At 36.8% G+C, this 12,046-nt stretch overlaps 1 protein-coding gene across 1 annotated transcript; it reads right to left on the minus strand.

Annotated features, from left to right (window-relative positions):
- Window positions 1-544: 544 nt before the first annotated feature.
- On the minus strand, window positions 545-6,576 carry LOC145052848 (signal transducer, putative (DUF3550/UPF0682)). Its single transcript, XM_079000747.1, has 9 exons — window positions 5,920-6,576; window positions 4,837-5,043; window positions 4,211-4,453; window positions 3,181-3,247; window positions 2,923-3,105; window positions 2,732-2,823; window positions 1,537-1,725; window positions 1,279-1,415; window positions 545-1,035 (listed from the first exon to the last, which is right to left on the minus strand). Exons 1-9 carry the CDS (start codon window positions 6,412-6,414, stop codon window positions 849-851), a joined length of 1,800 nt encoding a protein of 599 aa, XP_078856873.1. The 5' UTR covers window positions 6,415-6,576; the 3' UTR covers window positions 545-848.
- Window positions 6,577-12,046: the final 5,470 nt, after the last annotated feature.

Consider the following 12,046-nt stretch of genomic DNA (forward strand, 5'->3'; position numbering starts at 1 on the left):
TAGTGTCTTCCTACTTTTCTGTAAAGCCAAATATGGTTATATATATATATATATATATATATATATATATATATATATATATATATATATATATATATATATGAGAATCATGTGCAACTGTTGGTAGTTGTAGTTTTCCTTCATTGTTCAAAATTCTCTTGCACTGTGTTCTTACTGTTTACAGAGATTGTAGAATAGGAATATACAGGAATGTGAAATATATTGGAAGTATTATTAAAAGTATGGGAAAAGAAATTGTAGAATAAGATGTTTATCAGTCGGTCGATGGTTTTCTGATCCGTAAAAACATGTTTCAACAATCAGTTTTTCAATTCGGTGGGATCTTGATGTTGTCGGGAAAAACACATCGCTACGTCGCCTCACTAATCGCTATTGACAACACTGGTATCAATAAAAACTCGACTACACTTCCATATTCGAACATAGCAAACCAAACATCAAACACAATCACTGCATATAAATCAAACAAAAGTAGTTTCTTAAGTGATCATACCTCTTCCTACCCAAAGCAAAAACTTTAGCATACTTTAATGTAACCTTTAGCTGCCGTTTTTTTCCCAATAACATAATAATAATTCACAAAGTTCAGAAATTACCTGAACACCCCCGCCCTCAGCCCTGTCTACCTACTTCCCTTTCACAAATGACAAAACCTATTAAATACAAACTCAACTCAAGTATGCTGTTGTTGTTTTCAAAGCTTTACACCAAACCCAAACAATTTATACGAGACAACTTTAGGGTACATAAACAACCCCCCCGGTTAAGATGAATGTACATATAAATATATTATTATCTGCTGCTTCTTCTGAATCTAACTATTATGGCTATAAACCGTCAAACCGAAAACAATGTGAAACCTTTAGATGCTCTGCAAGCTTCATGACGGCGGATTGGACGATTCCGGAGTTGGGAGAGACGGAATCAGGAAGCTCTGGTAAGCACACAGGGACGTAATGGTCATTTTCTTCTCGACGCCGGAAACAGGTAAGAACAGATCGACAGAATATAAATCTGTGAAATAAATAGAATCAGTAACAAGATTCAGTGTGTATTTTTATAAAAAGTGTAAAATACAGAAAAGCATAACATACTTTTACCATTTTATCACAGTTGCTTTTATTGATTTAGCCCCTGAACTATTACTATAATAATCATAAAAACTAGTAATAGTTGCATAGCTAAATCGATAAAATGGTGTTTTATGTATGTCAAACATTTTTTGAAAAAATTATTAAATGATAATAGTTTTGTTACCTGAGAATAATCCTTCGCAACAAAGGTTCAGAGAGAACTTGGGCCCACACTAGATCCAGGGTAGTTGTAGTACAAAGTATTGTTTCCCACTCTGCAAAGGCGCCTGAAACAATACTTTCAGCATCTTCCATCAAATCCTGGAAGCATACAAAGTTACAAACAGATATCAGAAACAAAAAAATATCGGATTCTAGGCCCTAAAAACCCAAATTTGTTTTTTTTTTTTTTTTTTTTTTGACTTTGTTACTACATACATACCGCATCATCATCAGAAAAAGTGAGGCCAAAGATTTGCCAGCATGCGCGTAATGGAGCAGTCAAGAAGAGGGTGAATTGACTTCCATTTTGTGTGATGTCAGCACTGGATTCAGATTGACTCTTGAATGTTGGTCTCAGTGGTGAAAGAAGCAAGGCAGCTGGTTCTCCCCTTTCTGCACCATGTAAAACCTGGAAAATAAAAACATAACAACTTATTATTCAAGAAATATATACAGCTTCTATTATTATAATTCCTTACATTATTAAAACTACAAATCAATGAAATGTATGTCAAGCCAATACGAAAATATATTGGTACTAGCCCTTTAATAGGGGAGAAGAGATGAAAAAGAAATTCCCATGAAAGAAAATTAGATACATATATAAAGGATAGGACAAAATACATAAAAGCGCTTGTAATTTCCCCATATTAACAAATTTCTGTAGTGATTAAACTATTATAATTTTTTTACCTTAAAAATAACATTTTTCCAGCTTATTTGCTTTTGAAAAAGGGCCAAATACACACAAAAAAATACTTTCACCATTTTATCAGTTTTAATACTAAACTATTATTTATTTTTTATGATTACTAAAAGAAGCTTTAGTGACTAGATCCATTAAAAAAAAAAATTTAGTGGCTTAAACTGAAAATAAATAATTAAGTTGCTTTTTATGTATTTTATATTTGTCCAGATATCAAAACTGTATAACCATGAAAAATGTTATTTTTAAACTTGGGATATCTACAGAAAGTCCTAAACTTTTGGAAAAAGTTTCAAAAAAGTCCTAATTTTTTTTTTGAACATAGAAGTCCCATTATTTTGAAAAAATCAAATAATCTATCATTTGCTGTTCAAATATAAAAAAGGACTTTTTGTTAATTTAGGCAAAATGTTAAATAATTGGGGACTTTTCTGTTCAAAAAAAAAAAACTTTTAGGACTTTATTGAAACTTTTCCCAAAAGTGTGGGACTTTTCTATAGATATCCCTTTAAACTATTAAAAAGGATAATGACTTAATCATTATGAAAAACAATTAAGTTGCTTAATCAATAATATGAAGAAAAGTACAAGGACTTTTGTGTAATTTGTCCTAAAAATAAGTTGATGACATCTCTCCGAAAAATGCTAAATTAAAAAAACAACTACAGTTTAAAAACTAATTGTGATACACGAGTTTCGACAAACCTGCCTTGAATGAATGGCTGTTGTCACTATCAATAATGAAAAAAGCAGGTCTTCTAGTAAACGGGATTAAATCAGCAGGAAAAAGATTATTAGAACCTGAAAAACAAAAAACATGAAACAAAGTACAATTTCAGAATAATTTTAGCTTGTTATGTTTTGACTTATGAAGATGATAAAAATTTCCTAATTTTTTACCTGCATTTCTGGTGGGCCCTAACCAGATAGAACTTTCAGAGGGATGACTGGAACTTCCTTTCCCATTGACATGAGTTTCAGGCATAAAGTAGTTACTGCGTTCATGAACAGTATTTAACTTTACAGATGTTCTCACACTTCCTGATATTTGTTTATGTGGAACAGTAGTTTGACCAGAATCACCTGCAGAGGGTAAAAAGGTCATTTATGTATGGCTATAAATCATGTTTTATGGTGGACAAGAATGCAAAAGGTAACCTGAGGCTGCTATGTAAATAAGCATAACACTTTCTGGAGGGAGCTCATCACAAATTGCAGCCAATACCTGCACACACCAATCACATTAGACTCTGTTTGGTTGGATGGAATAGAATGCTGAAGGAATGGAATGGAATGAGTCATTACATTCCATGAGCATCTTTAAAGGGTTTCCATGTGAAACTGGAATGAATTTCTATATGAATTGTTTTTATGTTATGTGTACACAACATATATAGTTTTGATAAAACTTTTTGGTGAAGCTTTTACATGGAAAAAAAAAAAAAAAAAAAAAAAAAAAAAAAAAAAAAAAAAAACTTAAAATGAAAAAGTTCATTATATCTCCACAGTAGAAGAGCTTTTTCAATTTGTTTTTATGTGGTGTTTGCATAAGTTTCTATTTACAATTGTTTGAAAACTTATGGGACCCACCACATCCACAATCATTGAAAAAGCTTCTAAATTCACAATCTCTTTTAAAAAAACCTTCTGCAATAGCCTTTCAATTTTCGAGAGCATTTTGGTTTGAAAAAATTCCTATTGTGGATTCTCTAATAACTAATGAATTTTTTATTTACAAAACCAAGTAAACATAATAAAAAAATGACTAAAACTTAAAACCCAAATTAGGTTATAACAAAATACATATTTTCTACTTATTTTTAAAAATTCGTTACTAATTTAATTAAAATGGTGAACATTAAAAAATAAAAAAATAAAAAATTGTGTCATCAAAATTACATAACTAAAAATAGGTTATATTTGAAATGGAAAAAAAAAATTACCCGTGCCTAAGGAATGAAAATTAACAAAATGTAAGGAATCACATGCCCAATCCATTCCATCAGACAAAAACCAAAAAACTTGCTTTATTATTCCAATGGAATGAACCATTCCATTCCATTCCATCATACTAGACACCAGCTTAGTGATTAAGGAATATGTGATGTGGCCTTATATTAGAGCAGTATCATATTCATACTATGGACTGAAAATTCAAGAAATGAAAGAATAATTTAATTGTACTCACAGCTAGTAACTGTGTTGCAGAAGGGCGATAAAGAACAGCCTTTTTGGGATTTGGAGGCAAAGATGGATCAGTCATATCAGCCACCAAATTAATATCAATTAATCCTGAAGTAGCAGATTGATCAGTTGAAGTTCCATTGTCATGAAATTCAACAGTTTGCTTCTGATAAAAGGATCCACTCGGTTCCCATTCCAAACACTGCAGCATTCTGAAGGTATCTGTTGTAAGTTCTGCAAACTTAACCTGAAATAATAAAAAAGATTAATCATATGGATCCCAAACTGTTTCTTCTTTTTCTTATTAAGTGGCTGAATGGTTGGATAACGATGGCTGTGTGAATAAAGTGTTGTGTCTTTCTTTTCTAGAATAAATAAACTAGAAATACAATACATAACTAGACAAATACAATAGGTCTGTAAACATAATATGACCATTTTACCCTTAATATGGAGGGGAATAGGGGAGCTGCTTCTTGTTTTTGGATAAAGTGGTTAAATGGGTGATCAAATTTTGTGATAATAGAGTGTTGTATAGATAAAATAAAGACTGTTGCTTTTCAGACTGAATGAAGTGTTTGAATCAGAACCATTCTGTTTAGAAGTGAAGGTAAATAAAAGATAACCAACCTCATTCCGGTGATAGCTCATGAGCAATGCATCTCGCAACTTTAGAACTTTTTTTGCATGGAAACGTGCGACATATGGAAGTGAACTCGGGTAAGAATCGAAGATAGCACAATATCGCAAAGGCCTAGTATTTGAAAAGGCTGAATCAACTTTCATAAACCGCACCATTTCTTGCATCACCACCTTCCATTCCTTAAAGGTGGTATCCTGCAAAGATAGGGTTCATAATAAAATCAAGCTACATTTTCTATGTCAACTCAAAAATCAAAATCTACCCAGTCATTTGTTTATAAATTATGAAAGCATCCTACTCTCATTTCTTACTTATGAGTAAACTTACACAAATTAACATCCACAAACAAACAAGATTCATCTATGTCTAAGGAGGAAACATAAAGGTATGCAAGTGATGGATCAACACAAGGTATGTGGATGGATGCTCAAGTGTTCATGGAAATAATTTCACAACTGTTCTTTCTTTTCAGGTAATTTTTTCTTTAAAACCAGGCAGTGCAGGGAAGTTAAGCCCAGTTGACCTCTACAGTTCTTACTCTGGTATTAAATAGCAAAGAATGGCATTCTACTAACTAGAAGATACAAAAACATCCTAAGAACTGAGTATTGATTGACCTTTTAATACTCACAATGTTTCAATTGCTTTTACCTGATTGGAATCTTTAAAATAAGAATCCGCATGATCACAAGTTTCCACCTTCTACAATTAAATTGAAAACTTTCTCCAAATACTACAAACAAACTAGCCGTCCAATCAGTCTCTGATCAAGTAGCCAGCCACTATCAAAGTCCATAGAGTTTAAATGTGCCATTAATGGCCTTTAATATGATGACAAGCAAAAATTTCCTTAGTTACTCCTCCAAAACTAGCTAAATCCTAATTAATAATTACTACTCTATAGTATAAATGTTCCACTTTGTAGTATTCATAAAGTCAATACAGCCCAATCAAACAAATTTACCCTAAAGCAAGCATTTTTCAGAAGAAAGTAACTCAAATTAGGGTCATAAAAGCTTTAAATAATCAAGATGGGTAGGGAGACTGTGAGTGTGTATAATTTAGCGTACCGGAAACTGGGCTTTGCTATCCTCCACAAGCGCCTTAAACCGGTCTAAAAGAAGCTTAACCATCTCCCACCGATTCAAAATTAAGGAAACCAGCAAAAACCTGGCGTAAAACCTTAATTCCTTAAACCTAAGCCCTCGATCTTTCAAAGCCTTGAAACTCGAGCCTTCAAAGTACCCTCGGTTCAATATAGCCTCGTAGAAAATGTACGATTCCAGCAAGAATCGTGCCTCGCTCGTCCTCATGTACTGCACGAAGTAAAGCTGACCAATTCGAGAGGCGATCTCGCCGATTTCCCATCGCTGAAGTCCCGATTCAACGAGTTTCGATCGGTTTTTTTGCTGGTAATCCCATAGCTTCATGTAAGCCTTGAATACCTTGGGGAAGTAGTGGTTGGGACCACGTCCATACGACGGAGCGTCGCGGACCTTGGCGAACTTTCTCTCAGCGCTTTCCACTAATGCCCTGAAGGTTTTCGGAACGGCGTCTTCTGCCATTAACACTTCAACCGGAGGTCTTCAATCACCACCATTTGCCACCGCAATAAATCGCGGAAAGGAACAGCTGGTAATTGTATCGTGTGAAGAAAGAGAGAGAGAGTGTGTGTGTGTGGTTAGTTGGGTTTTGGGGTTGGACTTTTTCCGTCTTTAGTCAGCAAGGAGCTGGCGAATCTGTTGAATTTAATACAAAATACTAAAATTTTCCTTTCCTTTTCTTCCAGCAATGACAAAACTGCACAAATGGTCCTTATGGTACGTCAAAAATTGACACTTTAGTCCAAAAATGTTTGGATTAGTACCAAAGGTCCAAAGTTTTCATTTTGTTGCGAGTTTGATCCAAAAATTTTAGAACTTTTTATAATGACGGATTTGCCCCTATTAATATGGTTTTATCTTTTTTTTCTTAATTATTTTTTAGATTTTCAAATTTAAAAAAAAAACAACAAGAAAATGAAAATGAAAATAAAACCCACCCCTACTACCACACCCACCCACTATCTCTTTAACATACATACACCATCTCTTGTCACCGGAAACCACCGCCACCCGCCAAAAACCACCGTCACCCTCATTTCGGTGCCACCCTCTCTCTCTTTTTTCTGCTGCTTCGATCACCTTCTTTATCTCTTTGTGTCTCTTCTGCTGCTATAATCATTAGAGCACTCAAAATGCTCATAGAAAGGAGGGAGGGTTTCAGATCTACCGCCAGAAAACCCTAATCGGTCGGTGGTGGTGGTGGTATTTACAGATCTGGGCAATAGAGAAGATGAAGGGACGTCTCCGATGGTGGACAAACCGAGAAAGCGAACGAACTACGACCGTCGGAGTAGGACCAAAAGATCGTGGTGGAATCTCGATCTGTTCATCGGATGAAGAGGATGGCATTGTCCTCCTTCCCAAATGACAAAGACGATGGCGATGTCCACCACTAGAGACGTGCCTCTGTTCTTCTCCGGCGAAGTGTTGGTCGATGAAAGGTTTTCTGACGGCGCCAGATCTGTTCGTTACCGGTGATAAGGGTCTGGCTAGGGCTGTTGCAACCCCGTTGACTTATGTGTCTCGATTTTCTAACTTCGATGTGCGTTTGTGACGGATTAAACGACTGGTTGCGAGGCGGCGAAACATCGATTTGAAAATCGACCAGGATGACGATGTGGATCCGAGTGTTTCTTTCTTCATCGATTTTCTTTCTCTCTTCATCTCCCTAGTTTCAGTTATGTCTTTTCATCTTCTTCCTACCAGCGACAACTTCAACTTCAGGTGGTGGTGGTTGTGCCACCGATGGTGACTTCTGGTGGTAATGGTAGTGATTGTGCTTCACCGGCGATGTTGTGTTAAGTGATAAAGAGATGTTCACAAAAATAAAAATAAAAAAGCAAATAAAGGGGATGGTATTTACATTTTATTTTTTTTATTTTTTTAATAAATAAAATTAATAAAAAATGAAAAAAGAAAATACCAAGGGCAAAATCATCATTCTTAAAAAAATCAAAATAAATTGGACCAAACTCGCAACAAAATGAAAACTTTGGACCTTTGGTGCTAGTCCAAACATTGTTGGACCAAAGTGGCAATTTTCGAGATACCACAGGGACCATTTGTAAAGTTTTGTCTCCAGCAATTAAATTTACTACTAAAATAAGTTATTGACTTCTATAAATTTACCACTACTAAACATATTAATTGATAGTTGATACATTTCATAAATGAATAGGATTCTATATCTTACAGCATTTTTTTTGAACAGTAAGCAAATTTTGTAGGCCAGGAGGAAAAGGAAAAAACAGAAAATAAAGAGAAAAAAAAGAGCCGAACAATTTTATATCATGCTATAGAATTCTAATATGGGATCTAGGGTGTTCGCGGTGCGGTTTGGTGCGGTTTATCCTCAAAACCGCAAACCGCACCGCATATGCGGTTTTTTATTTTCGGGAACCGCAGACCGCACCATAAAAGTAATAAACCGCATTATGCGGTGCAGTTTTGTGCGGGCGGTTTTGCGGTTTTTGTGTGGTTTATGCGGTTTCATAAACATAAGTATTAAATTTAGTTTTAAATATAATAAGTGTGTGGTGTTTTATATTCTATGAAGAAAAGATTAAGTGTCTGTATAAGCATCTTCTTTATGCATAACATCAAAATATTTTACAATATTTTAAAATTATAATATGCACATATGATACTGTAAACACATATTTTTGATATTGTTGGTTTCCCATTTGACTCATGTTTATCAATCGAAATCTCATAAACATTATGAAGGGTATTAAAAGTGGTAAACATCTAGCGTGTTGTTTGTGTGTGTGCGTGTATATATATATATATATATATATATATATATATATATATATATATATATATATATATATATATATATATATATATATGGCATGTTGTAGTGCGGTTTGAACCGCGGTTTGGTAACTATAAACCGCAAACTGCACCACGAACGTCCAAAACCGCATTATGCGGTGCGGTGCGGGCGGTTTATACAGTTTGTGTGGTTTAATGCACACCCCTAATGGGATCATAGCTCCATTATATCCATCTTAATTGCGAGGTGTTGTACCTCATTAGCCAACATCAAATGCGACTTCAACTTTCACGTGTAAGCTTTAAGGTTCCTGTGGCTCCATAGCACCCAAATGAACACCAACGTTATGGCTTTGTAAACCCGGTTTCTGGTACGTATTTAAATTCAAGTAATTTCATGTTTTGCCATGGGACTCGGCGAGTTGGAGGCCCAATGTAACACCGTAAGTTTTCAAACAATTTTTCACATTTTTTAAAAACATACTTTCATTCATAAATATTATAAAAATCTCATTGTTTCACATATCAATTCATAGAAACACAACCCAAGATCATAATGTATAAAAACTCCTCATGTGTGTACTGATCATGACAACGCCTTCCCGCGATCCTCAGTGGTACCTGAAACACATAACACCACACTGTAAGCATAAATGCTTAGTGTGTTCCCCAAAATACCACATACAACACATAATAGCCACTCGAGGCTATAACTTTGTGGGCCCTCTGGCCCTAACTCTATGGACCCTCTGGTCCTATGTAACATTCCAAAAATACGAGCCAAAAAATTCATTTTTAAAACACATAGTTAGCAAAACATTAGAAATAAAACATCCAACGATCATAACATTTCATCAAAGATGTGCGTGTTTGGAAACCAGTTTATAAAAACATAACAACATCAGAGTACAAATCCCCAGGAAGATCTCATAGTGCGAAATACAAAACGTGTGTGTGATGTGCCGCTACCGCACCAGCTCCTTCCCCTTCGCAGAAGAGGTACCTGAAACCAAAACTGCAAACTGTAAGCACGAAGCTTTGTGAGTTCCCCCAACTTACCACATACCATGCAACCACATATCACACATACTGTCGGGCGATTCTGGGGTGGCCGACCTACCCGTGTCAAGTCGTTCTGGGGTGCTGACTACCCATGTCAAGCCATTCTGGGGTGCTGACTACCCATCATTCCTAACAACCGAACTTGGGGACTATTCTCCTCCTACTACCACTATCACATATAACATATCCTGCCAGCATATAAACATATCATCACATACTGTCAATCATATCTAGGGTGTCTGACCTACCCTTCGGTCCTAACAACCGAACTCTACTACTATCACATATAACATATCAGGTAGTAGCAAACCTAGATGATATCACAGAGACAATCATCTAACATACAACTCCTACTGGTGGGCCGGCATTGTGGCCGAAGACCCACCGCTACTGGAAGGTAACTCACCTCGAAGTAGCTGCTGTTCTGCGTGGGAACTGACTGTCTTCTGCTGCTGCCGCTCCGGAAATCCTCCGGCTATAATTCCCACAAAACCCTTAGTCAAATACTGCTAACCGACCTCAGGGTAAAATGACCATTTACCCCTTACCAATCAAGAGTCAAAGTCAAAGTCAACTACCAGTTGGCCCGACTTGTCGAGTTGACTTGCCAACTCGCCGAGTCCCTAACCCTTTGTCCGACCATAAACCCGCCTCTACTCATCGAGTTAAGCATTGACTCGACGAGTTCTCCTTCTAAACTAAAGGCCAAAAGTCCTTCATCCTACTCGTCGAGTTGTATGAACAACTCGCCGAGTTCATCTTCATCCGAAGAACACTCTATGCTGAGACTCGCCAAGCTATATGAACAACTCGCCGAGTTTTTTCTTGAGGCAAGAATATTGCCTTGAACTCGCTGAGTCATGGCATTGACTCACCGAGTTACTCCATGAGTGAGTCTGGCTTCCGACCCATTGAGTCACACCCCATGACTCACTACTCCAACCCGCAACACGAAAAGGGGGAAAACTCGGGGACTCGCGACTCGACTCTCCGAGTCAGATGAACGACTCGCCGAGTCGGCCACATGCAAATACTATACACGCGATTCTGCTTGAATCCAGCTCATGTCATTCATAGATCTAAGTTTCTAGGGCCTGATTAACACGTAAAAGTTTCCAACTTTACGTGTAAATAAACACCCATGAGGGTTTTAGGGCTCAAAATGCACCACAAGAGTAGATCTAGGGCTTTCATGCAATATGGCTCCATAAAGGCAGTAGATCCAAGCTCTTGGAGCTCAATCATGCCTAGATCTAGAGGCTAAACAACTTATTACCAACCCTAATACACAAACAAGCTTGGGGAAAGGCTCAAGAAGGACTTTCATGGAGCTACAAGGGACAATAAGCATGAAAACAGAGGGAAACTGAGTTGTACCTCAAGGAAATCACTGAGATAACCCAAATATGCATGGCCTCCTTCTTCTCTTCTTGATCTAATCTCCTTCTCTCTCCAAATCTTCAAGAAAACACACCAAAATGCTTCAATCTCACAAGGAATAAGGCTTGAATGAAGTATAGACCTCTAGGGGTGAAGGGGGCGAGCTTGGGGCAGATAAGAGGGTTTAAATAGGGTGCAAGCCCTTGAAATTTAGGGTTTCATCAGACAGCGGGGACTCGCCAAGTCCAGAATGTGGACTCGCCGAGTCGCCAACTTAAACGCGCTCCCAAACCCGTCTCCACTCGGCGAGTCGGGCCTACAACTCGACGAGTCCAAGGTTAAAAATGAAAATACTTAGATAGATTTTACGTACCATGAACCAGGTGCTACATCCTAACTCTATGGACCTTCCGGTCCTAACTTTGTAAACTCTGATATACACACAACATAAATCGTATAGAAATAATGCGGTGCAACACATCACATAAATATCATACAAGATACTCTATCAAATAACTCTAATTACCACTCAAGGTAAAGTATAGTGAGAAGACTCACCTCAGGAAATCTCGAAGAATCTCGAACTCGGAAATACTGAACTAGTCTCTGCCTAATCACATAAAGAATTACTCCAATCAATATAACTTTCAAAAGCTAGACTAATTCCCCTCTAAGTTCTCTAAGAAGGGTAAAAGACCATTCTACCCCTATAATGGCTCAAAAGTCCAAGCATTGACTAATCCCTAAAAGTCAACGAAATCAACGGTCAAACTTTGACCAGACTCGTCGAGTGCACTTAGGGCATCAGCTACAACATTAGCCTTGCCCGAGTGGTACAGGATCTCACACTCATAATCCGTTACCACATCCAGCC

This window comes from Lactuca serriola, chromosome 5 (genome assembly GCF_051521515.1).
Source record: "Lactuca serriola cultivar US96UC23 chromosome 5, Lser_US96UC23_V15, whole genome shotgun sequence".
NCBI classification, from domain to species: Eukaryota; Viridiplantae; Streptophyta; class Magnoliopsida; order Asterales; family Asteraceae; genus Lactuca; species Lactuca serriola.